The following is a 19,706-nucleotide window of genomic DNA, read 5'->3' as shown; positions in this document are numbered from 1 at the left end:
AAATGTTATTCCCAGTTCGCCAGTTTCATCATTATTATTCATAATCATACTTCACATTCTAAAATCTGTTTTTACCCAGATTATAAATTAGAATTCCAAATGAACTACAAGAATTTATTCATAATTTATAACAACTTTCAATGCTAATAATACAAAATTAATTTGTGCCTACCAACTGAAGACATAAAAACCCAAATTAAAGAACAAAGAGCCTAACTCCTTAAAATATTTCCCAGAATTTTAATTTTCTTTAAGAAAACTAAGGCATTCCTCCTCTGCACAATGATACCTATATACATATCAGAGGAGCCTCAAAGGCAATATGACAATTCTATAACCATTGGAAGTCATACACATGCCCAATAAAATTCCTGATTTCAGTAATCTTATTCCACATTTAAAAAGATTCAGTAAAGATCAGGAAGACTAAAGGCTCACAAAAGAAGAAAGGAAACTGAGATAGCATAATTGGGATGGGAGAAGGGGAGGAGAATATGACAAGAGGCAACAGACAACAGTAAGGAAAAAAATGTTGCAATCAAGAGACAGAGGACTGGCCTGCCTTTGAATATCACTCCAGCTACATCTTAGTTCTTGGTCTTCATCCACTGTCAACAGCCATTCTGGCTGCATTTCTGAACTGGGCTCTCATGGAGGTGATACATTCACCAGCCATCTTTAGGAAGGTAAATGATTAATTGCACTGTTTTCCCACTGCTGCAAGGACAATGAAAGGGAAAGTAAACTTGTGCACCTCATTTCATATCTAGTTGTAATTTTCCACACAACAATAAACAGAAACATATACTTCAAGGTTATCAGGCCTTTTTTTCTCTGTGTGTGTGTGTGTGTGTGTGTGTGTGTGGGTGGGTGGGTGGGTGGTGTGGCTGTGTGCTTTCATTAAGAAAGTTAATGCAAAAATTCCAATCTTCAAATCATCAAGTCACAATAATTTTAATGCACCTTAATCTTCTTACCACAAATATTATAATATGGAATACTTAGTTTTCTCTGAAAATCCCATTTAATTGGAAATACTTAAGTTGATTTCATAAAATTATAAATTAAAAAAGCAGTGTGATTTAAAATTTCCAAACATGAAAATCACCAGCAGGAAAATTTTAAGTATAATCTTATATGAATAATTCTAAAGCCTACAAAGAAATTCCACTTTGAGATCCCCTACCCAAGTCACAACACACGGTGGTTTTGATACCAAAGGTTTAAAATAAAGGATTGTGGCAACTTTATTTCTTTGCCTTTGCAATATGACAAAAAAGAAGAGGGGGAAACACACTTTTGTGTGTTAGTGCTATTGGGCTTAGTTAATTCACTTCCAAAAGACCTCAAGAAATGGGTAATTTTACAAAGATAGTTCTAAAATGGAAAAGTACAAAGTCTATGTTTTTGGAGGGGTATATAAAGAAGTTGAGCACACAGATTAAAGAGAAATTATTACAGATATATTTCTTAACCCACCTGCTATCAGGTCATCAAGAGTGTCGGTAAGCGTCTGAGCTGGAGTTGCAACCATTAGTCCATCTGGTTCTTGAACTAACAGCCCCTGATCATGTCCAGTAATAGCAATCTGAGGCTGTCCTACTATCTGCTGATTACCTGATACTTTCTGAAGTTCAAGAGAATTTGTCCCATTAGAACCTAAGTCACTGGAAAAGTTACACTGTGGAGATGATAAAGGCTGGACTGGGACAAAATCAATCTGTTCTGCCGATGGTGGAGACTGTTGCTCATCATCAACATCATTATCTTTAAATAAGATTGTGTCAACCTGAGGTAACTCTGAAAAGTGATCCTCTGGGAGACTACCATCTCCTTCCCCTTCCGGGAAGACTCCTCTATGAGAGCACTGCTGGTGTAGAGACACTGTGTCTTTCTGACCTTTGGTTTCCAAGTATTCTTTGGTAAATTGCTGCTGTGTTTTCATCTGCAACTGCCTTTCCACTTTCTGCAGTTCTTTCAATATTTTCTTCTTCTTCTGGACTTGCTCTTCTCTGTTCTTTTTAAGTTCTTCTATCTTATCTTTGTTCAGAGGTTCACCTTGAATTAACTCCAGTGACTTAAGCTGTGCTTTTTCAATAGCACTAATTCTTTGTCCCAGTTCATTCAGCTTGCCTTCAGTCTCCTCAACTATGCACTCCAAAGGCTGGTATGGGTGAAAAGATGGCAGTAGGTCCTGATCTGCTACCTGGAGGGAACTGGACTTCTGCTTGGATGTACCTAAGCACATGAAAAATGTTTGAAAAAGTGCCATGCTAAAAAAAAAAAAAAAAAAAAAAAAGAAAAAAAAAGAAAAAAAAAAGAAAAGAAAAGAAAACCAGCCTCCCCTCCCACACACACGGACCTCCCTCCCAAAACCCTTATAACTAATGTTATAGAATGAATGTTCAGAGTCACACCAGAGTCACACCAGTGTTAGGCAGGTTAAAGCCTATACTCATCTACTTCACGCAGCACAAACTAGGATGTTGCTAATTCAAAAACTGTGAAGTTTTAAAAATCTACTCTTTAGGACAGGAGGATTTTGGAAATTAAGTCAGGGGCAGGGAAAAGGAAAACAAAGAGGCGAGAATCTCAAAATTCTGCTGATTAGATTGGACTTTTTAAAGAACACCAAATCTAAAGCAGTATCAAAATAGCGCTGAAAATACCAGAAATGTTAACTGCCCATTTAGAACAATCATTCTTTTAGCAATATTAACTCTGCGAGCAATGCAGAGTTAATGCAAAAGACCAAAACTTACAGATCAAAGTAGGGGAAAGTGTTTTTCAGTCAAAATATTTTTCTTCTTATATTGAAATATGTGAATCAGTTTTTTCAAGACATGTCTTTCTAAAATTCTCCATTAAATATACCTTTAACACATCTGTACCGGAACACTGTTAAACTTACTACACAATGGACAACTTGCATTTAAATGAACCTTCAAGTAAATTCTGTCTATGAGAGAAACAACAAGTGATCCTAGGAGAAAATCACACTTTCCATTTAGGGTTACTCATACTGACAGTATATGTTAACAAACAATGGCAATGTATATTATTTTAAGGTTTCAAATTACACTTAAGTTACTTCCTTTATAACAAATCAGCTGAAAAATAATTATCAATATTAATAATCCTAACATCTGGACATGAAATGAAGGACATAAATTTTTTGACATACAATACCTACTCTGAGGCAAATCTAAGTCTTAATCTTATTTAGAAGAAGTAGGACTAGGCTGGGCACAGTGGCTCACGCCTGTAATCCTAGCACTTTGGGAGGCAAAGGCAGGCGGATCACGAGGTCAGGAGATCGAGACCATCCTGGCTAACATGGTGAAACCCCGTCTCTACTAAAAATACAAAAAATTAGCCAGGCATGGTGGCGGGTGCCTGTACTCCCAGCTACTCAGGAGGCTGAGGCAGGAAAACGGTGTGAACCCAGGAGGCGGAGCTTGCAGTGAGCCAAGATCACACCTGGGCAACAGAGCGAGACCATCTCAAAAAAAAAAAAAAAAAAAAAAAAATGAAGTAGAACTATTCAGCAACAAAAAGGAACAAACTACTGATTCATGCTACAACATGAGTGAACCTCAAAAACATTATACTAAGTGAAAGAAGCTAGACACAAAAGACCACACATGGTGTAATTCCACTCATATCAAAAGACCACACGTGGTGTAATTCTACTCATATCAAATCTACAGAGACAAGGCAAATCTATAGAGACAGGGACAGTAGTGGCTGCCTGAGGTTATAGCAGTGAATATGAGGATCAGTTGAAAACAAGTATAAGAGATCTTTTTGGGGAGATGGAAATGGTCTAAAACTAGATAGTGATGATGGTTACACAGCTCAGTAAATTTACTAAAATTCATTGTATTGCACATTTAAAACAAGGGAACTTTATGGTATGTAAATTAAACAATAAAGCTGTTTGAAAAAAAGCCGGGTAAAAAAGTTATCTATTATTTTGAATTGCAGTCAACATATATGAATAACATAGGTAATTTGGGAATTTTTAAAATAAAATCATCCATTGTATTAAAAATGATTCTCAAGTCCAAAGGAAAAAAGGTCAGAGACAAAAAGTGTTCTGAATTTCAAAGGGGTGACAAAACTACTAAAGAAAAAAAAATTAGAGATTCATCTACTTTTTTGCTAGAATAGAGATCTCAAAACTGCAGGTAGCTCAAACATATGCAACATGTGTCATCACTAAAAAAGTCTAAGTTTTTCCCCTACATACTGTCTTTAATAAGGTAAGATGACCACAATTTCAATATCACTGCAATCACTTCCAGAGGCTTAGTTATTCCTTAAATTGCAAAGTACATTGTCTATATTCAATTTTTATATATATATATAGTTTTAAGAGATGGGGTCTTGCTATGTTGCTCAGCCTGGTCTTTAACTCCTGATCTCAAGTAATTCTCCAGCCTCAGCCTTCCTCAATTTATATTTCTATCTGAGCAAAATGATGGAAAAAGACTTTGTTCTTTCAGAGTAAAAGCCATTAGATTTGTGAGTTAATTTTATTATTACTTTCCTAAGACCACATAGGAGTCCCTGTTTTGATTTATGGCATTTGTTTAAAGTGCCTAATGACAATCAACAAGAAAAGGAAGGTAAATGGTCACAAATAGCAATGTACAAATCCACAACAATAACAAGGAAATATTCAGTCATGTGATAAATTCAATGACATCACTCGAGTACATTTAGAAGTTCTACAAAGACTGAATGGTCCTTTAAACATCCATTAGTTTCAAAACACCCTTGTATAGTTACTAAGTAATTTGTATTTAAGATTTAGGAAAACTAGCTAAGAGTTCAACACTAACCAGACTGGTTAGTAATTATGTTATGACCCCACTGGACATTCACATATTTAAAATCTTTATAAATAGTATAATCCAAAATAAGAGTAGAATTTTGAGGAAGTAACAGATAGGAATGGCCCTGTCTATCTTGTTAACAAATAATATGCAAGAAGCGTGGAACACAAGATTACTAAGAGTAACTTATTTAACTTAATATACAAACTATAAGCCCAGAACATATGTAGCATTAAAAATGGAAAATGGCAAAAATGATGCATAAAAAGTGGTTCATCTCAAAATAGCTCTGGAGTTAGTGGAATTGCCTAGATACACGTCAAAGCACTAACACAAGCTCTAACATCAAGAATAAAACAGATTGGTGAAAAACAGATAATGATTAGTCCTAGAAGCTAAAGCAACATCTACACTTTCTGGGTAGAGATTATGACAAGTATTCTTTTAGCAACAAAATTTTCAATAGGTAATAATTAGTATTATAAGATACCAGAAAATAAAAGGGTTCTATCTCCTTCAAACAGCTTACAGTGTCAGATACAAAGAAATCTATTCACTGGTATCAGTGAATGATATCATAAAGTACTATTTAGAAATATAGGTGGCCGGGTGCAGTGGCTCACGCCTATAATCCCAGCACTTTGGGAGGCCGAGATGGGTGGATCACCTGACGTCAGGAGTTCTAGACCAGCCTGACCAACATGGAAGAACCCCGTCTCTTCTAAAAAATGTAAAATTAGTTAGCCCGGTGTGGTGGTGCATGCTTGTAATCCCAGTTACTCAGGAGGCTGAAGCAAGAGAACTGCTTGAACCCGGGAGGCAGAAGTTGCAGTGAGCTGAGATTGTGCCAATGCACTCCAGCCTGGGCAACAAGAGCGAAACTCCGTCTCAAAAAAAAAAAAAAAAAAAAAAAAAAGAAAGAAAGAAAGAAATATAGGTAAAGTCGCCATTTCATCTTTTTGGTTTGGTTTCTATCCTATTCCTTTGCCTCTCACTTTCCCTCCATTAACAAAACTAGAAAAAGTCTGTAGTAGAAGCCATGATCTAGTGACAGCTTAAACATGGCCTTTATTTTTTTATTGGCCTGAAGGAATGAGGTGGACATATATTAGCCAAATATTTTGTTTTTTATTGGATTGAGCTTAATCCTATCAACCATTTTTGTATCTAAAATAATTAGTGCATTGTACAATGGAAAAATAATGGTCAATGGGAAAAAAACATGATACACAGAAGGATCTAGACTAGATTTCATATTTCCTTACTTGGTTTTGTCTATAAAATTTAAACCTTGTTCTGCAATTCCCTTGCTTACATTATCACACAGTACCCTACTAGAATGATTTTTAAACAGCATTCCCAACTGGGTCTCAAATAGAAAATCAGGTTGAGGCCGGGCGCGGTGGCTCAAGCCTGTAATCCCAGCACTTTGGGAGGCCGAGGCGGGTGGATCACGAGGTCAGGAGATCGAGACCATCCTGGCTAACATGGTGAAACCCCGTCTCTACTAAAAATACAAAAAACTAGCCGGGCGTGGTGGCGGGCGCCTGTAGTCCCAGCTACTCGGAGGCTGAGGCGGGAGAATGGCGTGAACCCGGGAGGCGGAGCTTGCAGTGAGCCGAGATCGCGCCACTGCACTCCAGCCTGGGCGACAGAGCGAGACTCCGTCTCAAAAAAAAAAAAAAAAAAAAAAAAAAAGAAAATCAGGTTGAGAAAGTATAACTAAAAATAACACAGTGCATCAAATGTAGTAGAGTGTTTATTATCCACTGGAATTTCTGTTTTGATAAACAGATGTATGATGTGTCCTGGGCTTCAATATAAAATGTTTCTTATTGTGGTCATAGTCAAAAATGAAAGCCACTAACCTAGAACTGACTTATTTTTCCTTTATGTCTAAATATTCATCTGAAAATTTCCCACACTAACAGGACACATTATACATCTTTAACATAGCAATCACTTAACTGTGTCCAAATAAACATCTGTGTTACATGTTAACAGATTAATTCAGTCTTCTTCCTATTACTACAAGTAGTTATATGTTAAAAGATATTATCAAATTTGGGCATGTGTAAATCCACATAAGAATGATTACATAATGGAAAGTGACTAAAGAATATTAGCAGTCAAGTTTCCAGAGGAATACTCAATACCATTCACTGTATATACAATTTTTCTATATAATTATAATGATTTGATATAAAAATGTGAGAACTTTTCATGTCACTTACTCCAAAAAGCAACTCTAACATATAAAAGCAGCATGCTAATTTCTTACTTTACATTTACACTTCTGTTTTCAATCTCTTTCCCACCATTCTAGAATGCTACTTCTTGATTACTTTTTAAAAACATCTCTTTAATCACAATGTCTTTCTTAAAAATGCTTAAGAATTTTCTTCTGCCTTCAAAATAATCTATATTCTTAGCCTAGCACTCATTAATTTATTCAATAAGTACTTGAACATCTAATACAAGCAAGGCATGGTAGATCATATAAAGATGAGCAACATAAACCCTGCCCTTAAGGAGCTTACAGTCTAAGTGGGGAGATGATGCTCCAAAGAAATTCTTATGTAGATCCATAAAGGGACTGTACAAATATTTTCATCAAAGCATTGTTAGTGGGGGTGAGAAAATAGAGGCAATCGGGATATTTGTCACTGGGAGAAAGGACAAGTAAAAGCATGGAGGATATACAGGGTGTGAAGCACTATGCTACAGGTAGACACAATCTAGAGACAGGTGGATAAATCTTAAAAACAGTATTGAGTAAACAAAGGGAAAAAACAAAATGGAATCTGTAGCACAATACAATTTATGTAAATTAAAAATACAAGGTAATCACCAGGTGTGGTGGGTGACTCACACCTGTAATCCTAGCACTTTGGGAGGCCGAGGCAGGCAGATCGCTTGAGCTCAGGACTTCAAGACCAGCCTGGGCAACATGGCAAAACCCCATCTCTACCAAAAACACAAAAAATTAGCCAAGTGTTGTGGCAGGGCGCCTGTAGTCCCAGCTACTTGCAGGGCTGAGGCAGGAGGATTGCTTAAACCTTGGAGGTTGGGGCTGCAGTGAGCTGAGACTGCGCCACTGTACTCCAGCCTGGGTGACAAAGTGAGACACTGTCTCAAAAAAAAAAAAAAAAAAAAAAAACATATATATGTATACACACACACACACACACATATAAAATAAATATTTTATAAGATTTTATAAGAACAAAAGAATATACACATCAAATACTGAAATGATTATCTATGGGGGAAGCAGGGGAATGGAAAGAGAAATAAAAGGGAATAAATGAAACGTAGAAGTTATGGTGATAAAGCACCAGAAATTGAGTATGATTAACTCAACCCTCTACACTTGAGGTCCCAAGTGGAGGGGAGGAAGCAAAAGTGACAAGAACTGGAAGAAAGATCCAATGAAGTACTCTAGAAGTTCAGAGAAGAGGAAATTACTCCTCAGGAGGGCTTGAGGTATACACAAAAGATGTGTTTTGTTTATCCTGACATAACTTTAAATGCTCTGCAGCAGATTAACTCTAAGTTACACAACTTGCAAAAGATCAAAATGAATCTTCTCTTAAAACCTCTGTAGAACCAGTTATAACAACACAACGGATTTACATTACTTATGTATCCTTTCCCATCTGAATGTTTGTAACTGCAGGTAATAAATAATGCTAGAAAACTGAGCACATTACTCTGAGTTTCATATTTTGTTTATGGACGTGATTCTGAGGCCTCTGTTAGATGCCACCTAGAATCTTGAATCCTTGAAAACCAACAACAGACAAGTGAGATCAAGTTGCCTAAATCGGGAGGATATGAATCAAGATGGACAGAGCCTGTACAACTGGTACACATGGGGCATAAAAGAAAAGAATATCTGAGTAGAACATATATCAAACACCTGGGTAAGATTTATGGGCATTAATACATTTTTAAAAGGATGAGGATATTAATAATAAAAAGATTTATTGAAAACAGACAGGAGTAAAATGTTATAAGAATCTGAAAAGATGATTGCTAGAAGAGGAGAAGAAGAGAGTCCTAGAGAATAAGAACCCTTTGTCCATCCCTAATCACATACACGACACAGAAGTAATATATGGACTTAGAGGAAACAAAAACAAAAGGGTCAAACAGCAATTTCACCACTCAAGGGAGCTCTTCCAGAGACATAAAAGAGAAGCTTGAAGAAGAAAAAGGAGCTTTAAGTATAAAAAAAAAAAGTTATGTCTTTAATTATTTAAGATAGGTTTTCCTATCCTGGTAATTCAGTGTGTTCTTTTCCATAATTAAATGGAATTTAATTTTAATTCTTCCTAATTCATAGCAACATAATATTCTATGATATGTGTGATTTATACTAACATGACATTTTAACACAATGCATTATCGCAGTTTGATCCCGCATAAATAACTGTTAGATTGCCAATGCCATTTGGTTGATAGCAATAGCAAGTGCCCAAGTGTCTAAATACAAACGTTAATTAGGGATAACCCTAATAATTTAGTAAAATGAAAGATTCCTTAGAAAGGTAGCTCATGTTTATCCTATTTAGTAAGAAAACATCAAAATGCAGAAAATAAATAAATAGTCCAAGATATTTCAGTAAGCAAAAATATGGTTACTCACTAGAGTATAAACTTAAAAAATCGGCCGGGCGCGGTGGCTCAAGCCTGTAATCCCAGCACTTTGGGAGGCAGAGGCCCAGTGAGGATCGAGGTCAGGAGATTTGAGACCATCCTGGCTAACATGGTGAAACCCGTCTCTACTAAAAAATACAAGAAGCTTAGCTGGGTGAGGTGGTGGGGCCTGTAGTCCCAGCTACCGGAAAACTAAGGCAGGAGAATGGCGTAAACCGGGGCCGGAGCTTGCAGTGGCGGAGATCAAGCCACTGCCTCAGCCTGAAGGCGACAAGCGAGACTCCGTCTCAAAAAAAAAAAAAAAAAAAGAAACTTAAAAAATCACTACCTTAACATCTCAGATTATTTACATATTAAATCTAAATTTAAAATGTTTTTATTTCCTCTTGGCATACGTTGTATCTAGCTTATTTCTTGATTGTTTTGTGGATCTGCGTTATTTATTTATTTTTATTTATTTATTTTTCTGGACTGTCGCCCAGGCTGGGGTGCAGTGGTACAATCATAGCTCACTGCTGCCTGGATCTCCTGGGTGCAAGTGATCTTTCTGCCTCAGTTTCCTGAGTAGCTGGGACTACAGGCACAGGCAACCATGCCTGGTTAATTTTTAAATTTTTTTAATAGAGACAGGTTCTCCTATGCTGGGCAGGCTGGTCGATCATTCTGCCTCGGCTTCCCAAAGCATTGGGATTACAGGTATGAGCCATGACACATAGCCTACTTTTATTCTTTTTCCAGTTTTTTTTTTTTTTTTTTGGAGACAGGGTCTTGCTCGGTGGCCCAGACTGGGGTGCAATGGCACACTCATGACTCACTGCGGCCTCGGTCTCCCAGGCTCAAGTGATCCTCTCACTACAGACTCCCTAGTAGCAAGGACTACAGGCTTGTGCCACCACTCCTGGCTAACTTCTGTATTTTTTTGTAGAGACAGGGTTTCGCCATGTTGCCCAGGCTGATCTCAAACTCCTGGGCTCAAGCAATCCACCCACCTGTCCTGCCAAAGTGCGGAGATTATAGGTGTTGAGCCCCTGCGCCTGGCCCTAATTTTTTTCTGAGAGTCTCACTCCATCACCCTGGCTGGAGTGCAGTGGCAAGATCTTGGCTCATTGCAACCTCTGCCTCCTGGGTTCAAGTGATTCTCATGCCTCAGCCTCCCTAGTAGCTGGAATTACAGGCGCGCACTACCACGCCCAGCTAATTTTTGTATTTTTAGTAGAGATGGGGTTTCGCCATGTTGGCCAGGCTGGTCTCAAACTCAAGTGACTGGCTTGCTTCAGCCTCCCAAAGTGTTGGGATTACAAGCGTGAGCCAACACACGTGGCCTATATTTTTTTAAATGATTTTTTTTTTTTAGACGGAGTTTTGCTCTTGTTGCCCAGGCTGGAATGCAATAGCCTGAACTCAGCTCACTGCAACCTCCACCTCCTGGCTTCAAGCGATTCTCCTGCCTCAGCCTCCCGACTAGCTGGGATTACAGGCACCTGCCACCACACCTGGCTAAGTTTTTGTATTTTTAGTAGAGATGGGGTTTCACCATATTGGCCAGGCTGGTCTTGAACTCCTGACCTCAGGTGATCCATCCGCCTCAGCCTCTCAAAGTGCTGGGATTACAGGTGGGAGACACCATGCCCGGCCAGTGATTCTTATTTAGTACTGAATTTCCAAAGCCAAAGTTACTACACTTCTCTGCAAGGTTTAGCCAAATAAAAACCAGAAAAAAAAAAAAGAAAAAAAAAAAACCCAAAAACAGAGGCATTTAGCCTTAAATATTTTACTAAAGGTTAAATATCAGCTGATTATGATACTTATGGATGCATATTTCATTTGCTTTTTAATTGTTAAGATTAAAAACAGCAGGAAAATTTTGAATAGTTAGGTGTTCCATGAAAAACTGTTAGAATTAGCTTAAGTCAGAGAGACTACAGATATTTCATCTCTGAAATTAATAGTTTAGCCCTGGAGAAGGCCCCAATATTTTAAATTACTAAAATTGGCATAATTTGAAAGAAGTTTCTGTTGCTGTAACAGTCAACCCAAACCAACTTTTCTTAAATCAGTGTTACAGATATTAATATACACTTATATACCTCATTGTGATTTCAATATCTAGGTCTTGATTATCAAACACTAAATGAACTATGTTCGTAAGTTTGTTTTTATATAGTTTTAAACATCCTACATATTAACTATTTTCTTTATTTCAGGGAACTCAGATATTACAGCTATACATAATTATCAAGTGAAGGTACATTTATACATGAAGGTACTTTTCATTTACAAATATAAAGACAGCAGAAACATATCAGAGCTCATAAACTTGAGTTTTTTAAGTAGTTTACCCTCCTTCTTAATAGTCATTTGGATATTACTTGTATACATTTTATTTTGATAGTTTTTTTGTCCAGGTTCACATAGTGACAGATAATCTACTATATTCAGCATTGCATAAATGCAACTGAATGTAATTCTTAAACTTCTCACTCATTAACTGAATCAATGTTACAAAAACTTAACTAGATAGCAAATATGCATTTTCATTCTTCATATACTGTTGGTTAGCTAAAGAATTATCAAATGAAAAATGAATGTCTGATAAACTATGGTTACTTTAATATAATTAAGAACTTGGCTTGTTTCTTAAGTATTTTCATCTGTGCCAGATGAAAGCCACATCTTCAGTATGTTAACAGGAAAATAATAAGAAGTCATTTTTCCTAACACTTATGTCTTTTCGGTTTTAGATAGTAAGACTATTTGCATTTGTCAGAATTATCTACCTCAATTAGCCATGGGTACACAGTAACTCTGTACCATTAAGGTACATTTCTGCATTTATTGATTAGGTGAAAAAATCCCCTTTTTAAGAAAAATAATTCAATAACTAACCTTTTTGCCCTCCTAAAAGGGCAGGAGAGTTCTCCTGTGAAGTTCTGTCAGGTTCCTGGGGAGGTACAACCATGGCAAGTGTATGCATTGGCACACGTGGAACCTAAAAAGTCAACTCAGAAAAAAATCATCTCAGACCAAAGAATAAAAGAAAGTCCCATAAATAAAACAGACATCCTGTTTTAGGTTATCTTCATATACCACCAAATGCACTTTTGTTTCCTAAAGCTTTTTTTAAAAAAACCTTTCACCAAACTATAATTTTTGAGACTACTGATTAGACAGTCAGGTAATCTACAAGTAGTCAATGATTTTAAGCTAAATGGAAATAACATTACTCCCTTGCTGAATAGAACACCTTGCTGGTTCCAATTATAGCTAGGGGTACAAGTCACATATTCACTACCCACTAGCCAATTTACCCTTGCTTGAATTCTACATGGATCAAAAGAAAACAAAAATCTAATATATTTCTTGAATTGGGGTATGCTAGCAGTTTTCAGGATGACTTTGTGGAAAAGAATTTAGGATCTCAGCAACTTAATATACTAGTAAAATATCTATATTTTCTCCATAATTTAAAGTAGGTTTAAAAGTTACTTTAATGAACTTTTAGCACTTATGTTACCTATACTTTCATGGTTGACAAAAGTCACTATCTCTAGGATAATTAATACTACCTTGGGTGGTATTAAGAAAATGCTTTTTCGGCCGGGCATGTGGCTCATGCCTGTAATTCCAGCACTTTGGAAGGCTGAGGCAGGTGGATCGCCTGAGCTCAGGAGTTTGAGACCACTCTGGGCAACATGGTGAAACTCTATCTCCACTAAAACACAAAAAATTAGCCAGGCATGGTGACGCACGCCTATAGTCCCAGCTACTTGGGAGACTGAGGCAAGAGAATCGCTTGAGCCTGGGAGGCGGAGGTTGCAGTGAGCCGAGATCGTGCCACTGCACTCCAGCCTGGGCAACAGAGCAAGACTCTCTCTCAAAAAAAAAAAAGAAAAAAGAAAAAAAAAGAAAAAGCTTTCTCTTGATTCTCTTCTTAAAAAACAAATAAAAAACCCTGAAAAACCTAGTTGTAATAAGATAACAACTTAGAATACTTACGTTTATATTTGATATTAAGTGGTTTTTAAAAACCACTATTTTCAATAAATAAGGCAATAACAAATTTCAGTGTACCTTTAAAGAAAATAAATCCTAAAGAATTTAGAATCATGATTTTTTTCAATATGTAACAGAAAATAAAAACAAGTCCATTTTGCTTAAAACTGACTTTAAACAAAAACTTCTAATCACATTGAAGAATATTTATGTTAACAAATAAGCTCCATTTTACTTTACCTGAGACTGATCTTGAGAAGGTGGGGTGAGCTGAGATACATCTGTGGTGGGAACTGACAGAACATTATTTGGATAATCCAACAGATAAGAAACTACATTAGTATGGCCACCCTTTGCAGCCTCAATGAGCATTGTTGAACCATCCTGAAAAAGAATTGCCACGGTAATTAATTCTTTATAGTTTCTTAGCAGCTCATATAAAATCAAAACTCATTTAAACAGTATTAAATATTAAGCACTAAGATCAAACATATTTTATAACTATACATGTATTTATTATATACATATATGTAAATAATACATGTATAGTTATAAAACACACACATATACATATATGTATGTGTGTGTTTTTTTAATAGACATGGGGTCTCCTTATGTTGCCCAGACTAGTCTCAAACTCCTGGGCTCAAGTGATCCACCCGCCACAGTCTTCCAAAGTGCTGGGACTATAGGCATAAGCCATCACATACGGCCTGTTTACTTATTTTAAAGTAGACTACCTTGAGTCGATGAGTAGGGTCAGCCCCATGAGCCAAGAGTAGCTCAACAACTGCCAAGTGGCCTCCTGCACATGCCAGTGACACTACTGTATGATCATTATTGGCTGTAGCCCTGTTAACATTGGCACCTTTGAAGAAAAATAAATAGCAATCTTAGCAAAGGTTGAAATCAAGCGAGTTCACAGTTAATATCATTTAAAAATTTTTTGTGAAGTATAATGTAGATACAAAAAAGTATACAAATTATAAGTATATAGTTTGAATTTTTTTCACAAAATGAATACACACCTGTGTAACCAGCACCCAGAGCAAGAAACAGAACATTATCCACATACCAAAAGCCCCACCTTGTGTTCCCTTTCAGTCACTACCCAGCCTCCCAATGGTAACCACTACCCTGACTTCCAAACTGGTTTTAGTTTTTGAACTTTATATGAACGGAATCATACAATGTACTCTTTTGCGTCTGGCTTCTTTCACTCAATATTATATTTGTGAGATTCATCCACAATGTTGCATGAAGCTGTAGTTCGTTCATTCAATATCACTTTTAAAATGGAAAATCTAGAAGACTAAGATTAATAAATATATACAGGTTAATGTAAGCATCAAATAACACCACTGTATATAACTCAAAATGTTTCAAAGACATTTTTGATCTACTAGAAAGTGGCAATATAGCCAGGTCTCAAAGTAGAGAAAACAGATTTCTTAAGCAATGTTTAAGAGATATATAATTCTTCATATTGTGTATTTTAAGAGTCGGGAGACCTGGATATGGAGAGAAGACAGAATATTATCCAGATATGTTATTTGAAAGGCAGGTTGTTCAATAGCTGTGTATAACATGACCTAAAAAATGTCTAAATGCAAAGTCTTTTCTTAGCTTCTTTTTTGATAAGTTATTTTTGACCCCTGGAAAAAATAACTTTAGTTCAGTTACCTTTAACAATTCCAAAAGATCTCAACTAGAAAGTTAAGACTATAGAAATATTCATTCTTCCTTCTTAATTCTACCTATCTTATTTAAGAGAAAAATAAGTCAGTGGGTAAAACTACTACTATCAGTTTGTCTAATTTTCAGAAAATATTCAGCTGAATCTAATCCTAACTTGCATAGAAGTACCTTTTGGGAAAGGTAAAATACAGCAATAAACATCCTGAGATTAGCGACATGAAATTATTTTAGATGACAGGATTATTTTACCTGAAACGATATAATCAATGTGTTCCTATTCCTGACAAGCCTGATTATATTCTTAGCAGGCTGTTGTTGGGTATGATTAGGTATCCTCTTTAGTAAAGAAGCATAAGAGAACTCCAGAGGTTATCTGTCTATTTATTTCTGTGTGGTTGAGGTAAGCAGCTTTTACAGACTATATTACGTAAAGATACGCGTTACTTGGCAGCAAAAATGCAATATGAAGAAAATAAACCTAGTTTTATCCAATTCAGAAGAAAACAAGTACATTTAAAATGATAAAATCTGGCCAGGTGCGGTGGCTCATGCCTACAATCCCAGCACTTTGGGAGGCCGAGGCTGGCGGATCACCTGAGGTCAGGAGTTTGAGACCACCCTGGCCAACCATGGTAAAACCCTGTCTCTACTAAAAATACAAAATTACATGCATGCCTGTAATCCCAGCTAGTCGGGAGGCTGAGGCAAGAGAATCACTTGAACCCGGGAGGTGGAGGTTGCAGTGAGCTATGTTTGCGCTATTGCACTCCAGCCTGGGCAAAAACAGTGAAACTCCTTCTCAAAAAAAATAAAACAAAATGATAAAATCTTACTCTGCATTTTTAATGTTACTACATGTCAGAAATCTATTAAAATATAAATATAATTTTTATCTTAACAACATAACACCACCTGAGTGAATCTTCCCTGTATTTTTATCATCCTATCCTAGGATGTTTCATTAGATGCCACAGTATCTCTGACTCTATACAAAGAGTTAGGCTGAACCAAATGAAACTGCCGACGTTACCATTTTTGATTCATAACATGACAATTATATACGGTTGAACCTAACATTGGTTCCACAGCATTTTATTTTTCTGCAGTAAACAGTCTTAAGCTAATTCTTCATCCATCAGTTGTATTTTTTGCCTAAATATTTCTAATAATAGAATTTCTAAAGAAATATAAAAATTATAATAAATAAGACCCTTACAAACTCAGTTAGTTTAACTGAACCACAAACAAGTACCACAGTAGCAGACTTCCTCTCTGTCCCCCATCCACATCTCCAGCAGAACAGACTTATCATTAGCTGTTGAATATCCACCTAATCATAGTGGGACATTTTACATTTGGCTTTTCTAAGTTGGGAGCGACCACATGTTGTTTGGTTAATGAAAACTTAAAATTCAAAACTAATAAAGAAAATTCCCGGTAAATAACTCACAAACTCTATGCTTACTAAATAAAATACAACAACAAAAGGCAAGAATACAATACTTTACTGTAGGTAAAGTAGCCATAACATAAATTGCAACAGTTTAGGATTTTTTTTTCCCATAAACTGTAGCCTCTTGGAAATGATCACTTGCCCTTTCTTTACCTTTGCTAATAAGAAACTGCACAGTGCACAAATGACCAGCTCTTGCAGCTTTCATCAAAGGTGTTCTTCCACCTTCAGATTCATGTTCCTGTTAAAGAAATGGAAAAAATAATCCATCAATGCCAACGGTCTAACCATCTATTTTAAAAACAGTACTGATGAAATGAGAAACAATGAGGATTTAATATACTTACTCAATGTAGATACTTATACCACCTACTTCAATTCCCCCAATATACCGGATTTTTCAGTCCACACTAGATAATGTAACTTTCTAAGGGCAAGTTCAGTTTTGCATACCAAGTAAAAACCACTACAGATAATATTAATGTTTTGTTTGGTTCCCAAAGAGAAATCACTGCATTTTTCTAATTCTAAGTTTTAAAAAATGTTTCCTAACTATTTATCTGGACTGTGAAAAACAAACCTCAGTCCTGTGAAACGATTAGAAGAATCTTGATCTTAAAGCAAAGCCAATAAAAGCTCTATCAAAGGATGCAAATGATTCCCTGAAGAAAAACACTATGGTATTTTAGGAGTAACGGAAAAATGAAGAAGAAAAATATACCAATGGGTAGATTTTTAAAGTAGATGTTAAATACTTGAATAGTCAAAGGCAAAAGATACAACTCCTAATAGCAGAAAGATTGTTCTTTCTAGGAAGTTCGCCAGCAAGAGAATGAATGATAAACAGTTTTTAACCATGCATGCCTCACATCAAATGCCACTAAAAGGAGCTTGCTTATATGGTAATACTGTCTGTTGGGAGAATTATGAACTCATTAAATTCATGTAAGTATTAAAATGTAGCGTATATACTGCTTCTTTGAAAAGTTCTCTTACCTATCCCCTCTTTCACTATGTATGCAAACATGATTTTCTGTTGTTCTGGTTCTCTTTTGTTACTATGAAAAAACTGATAAAGAATGGTGATTAAAGCTTTATTTCAGCTATATTCTTCTAATTAACTCTGAAAATCCTATAATTACCACATGATCAATTTAAAATATATGCTCTCCCAACAGAATACAATTTAGTCTATTTACATTTTAAATATCCTGATCTACAACTCAGACAAAATAACAATAAGAAATGAGTAGACTGTCAACCCAATGGAGACCTCACAGAAAATGATAGGAATTCCTCCCTTAAATAGGTTTAAAAAAAATCTTGATAGTGTAGTATCACTCAACCTACTAAAAAAATTACTTTATGTTTTGGCTTTTTAATTGTTATACATGTTAATTAAATAAGAATCTTTTAATTCTAGTTTATGGAAAAATGAATAACTACAGATAATGCCAAAATAATTTGGCTTTAGAATAGATCTTGAACTCACATTCAAACTTAGGTAAATCTAACATTCTGGCAATTTACTTCAAATAAAACTGAATACATATCACAAAGACCTTACTCGGAAAGGCCTAGAAAGTTGTTTGTCCAGGTTTTCTATCCAACTTATTTCTGAACTATCATTACAATCAACCACATCCTGGAAATAAATTGCCCATTTAGCAACTTATTTTTTCCCTTCCTGCCTCACAACTTTTTCGCACATACTGGTCTTTCTCTTTAATGCTTTCCCTCCACTAACTCATTTTCATCCTTTACGTCTTAAGTAAAGTGTTATTTCCTCAAGGAAGACTTCCCTGAACTTCCTGACTAAATCACTCTTCCTATTATGGACATACATCTCTATGAACCTCTCCTTCATAAATTACAATCATATTTTAGTCTGTGTAAGTATTTTATTTAGCTAACCTGTCTCCTCCACTAAACGGTAAGCTCCATGAGAGCAATGATCATCTTTTTTCGCTAGCCACTGTACACATAATGCTTAAACGACTGAGTGATTAAAAATTGTTTAATCATGCAGGAAACTAAGCATAACTGAACTCTCAAATCTTCCCTCTCATAGCATTGAGGTTTGAAGTTTTTATTGTTTTCTACTAGGTAAATAAGAGAAAGGAAAGTCAACTAAACAAGAAATTAAGAGTAGTAGTTAAATCTGAGAGTAAGACACTGATTATCTGCAACTGATATGTTATTATTAGAACATAGTCGGGTAATATTAATGTCTCTTATCCTTTCTTTATCCTTTTCTCTTTCTTATTTCTTAAGCCTGGCGGTGATCAATATAATTAGGTCACATCAACATAATTAGGTCCCGTGAGTAATGGCAAAGACAAATGATTTCAAAGCTTTCAGCCCTGATTTAGAGTAAACTTTAAAAAATAACTGTTTGGCCGGGCGCGGTGGCTCAAGCCTGTAATCCCAGCACTTTGGGAGGCCGAGACGGGCAGATCACGAGGTCAGGAGATCGAGATCATCCTGGCTAACACGGTGAAACCCCGTCTCTATTAAAAAATACAAAAAACTAGCTGGGCGAGGTGGCGGGCGCCTGTAGTCCCAGCTACTTGGGAGGCTGAGGCAGGAGAATGGCGTAAAGCCGGGAGGCGGAGCTTGCAGTGAGCCAAGATCGAGCCACTGCACTCTAACCTGGGTGACAGAGCGAGACTCCTTCTCAAAAATAAATAAATAAATACATAAATAAAAAATAACTGTTAATTTTGTATATTTAAAATATTACCATAGTTGTTAAAAGACATGAAATCAGAAAGTACAGTCCCAATATCCTCACACCAAGTCAAGTTTCAAAATTCAACATATTAATATAATTCCTGAAATAAAAGGGGTGAAAAGCTACCTATTTTATTTTCCTCTCTATAAATATACATTCTTTTTTTTTTTTTTTTTTTTTTGAGACGGAGTCTCGCTCTGTCACCCAGGCTGGAGTGCAGTGGCCGGATCTCAGCTCACTGCAAGCTCCGCCTCCCGGGTTCACGCCATTCTCCTGCCTCAGCCTCCCGAGTAGCTGGGACTACAGGCGCCCGCCACCTCAATAT

At 36.3% G+C, this 19,706-nt stretch overlaps 1 protein-coding gene across 17 annotated transcripts in view; it reads right to left on the bottom strand.

Annotated features, from left to right (window-relative positions):
- LOC101003154 (ankyrin repeat and KH domain-containing protein 1) overlaps positions 1 to 19,706 on the bottom strand; it is a 140,988-nt gene that overhangs the window by 47,321 nt on the left and 73,961 nt on the right. For 13 of the 17 annotated variants that reach the window (XR_002522773.1, XM_021939730.1, XM_021939732.1 and 10 more), the window contains 5 exons: positions 16,801 to 16,888; positions 14,237 to 14,364; positions 13,737 to 13,880; positions 12,390 to 12,492; positions 1,480 to 2,238 (listed from right to left, as the gene is read on the bottom strand). Coding sequence is in view for 16 of the 17 variants with exons in the window: in XM_021939730.1 (XP_021795422.1) it covers positions 1,480 to 2,238; positions 12,390 to 12,492; positions 13,737 to 13,880; positions 14,237 to 14,364; positions 16,801 to 16,888 (1,222 nt within the window). In the remaining variant the exon portion in view is untranslated. The remainder of the gene's footprint in view (positions 1 to 1,479; positions 2,239 to 12,389; positions 12,493 to 13,736; positions 13,881 to 14,236; positions 14,365 to 16,800; positions 16,889 to 19,706) is intronic. The other 4 variants (XM_021939742.1, XM_021939744.1, XM_021939731.1 and 1 more) reach the window with 3 other exon arrangements.

Source organism: Papio anubis, chromosome 5 (assembly GCF_008728515.1).
Source record: "Papio anubis isolate 15944 chromosome 5, Panubis1.0, whole genome shotgun sequence".
NCBI classification, from domain to species: Eukaryota; Metazoa; Chordata; class Mammalia; order Primates; family Cercopithecidae; genus Papio; species Papio anubis.
The sequence above is the reverse complement of the archived record's forward strand: the minus strand, read 5'-3'. Positions and strand labels throughout refer to the sequence as shown.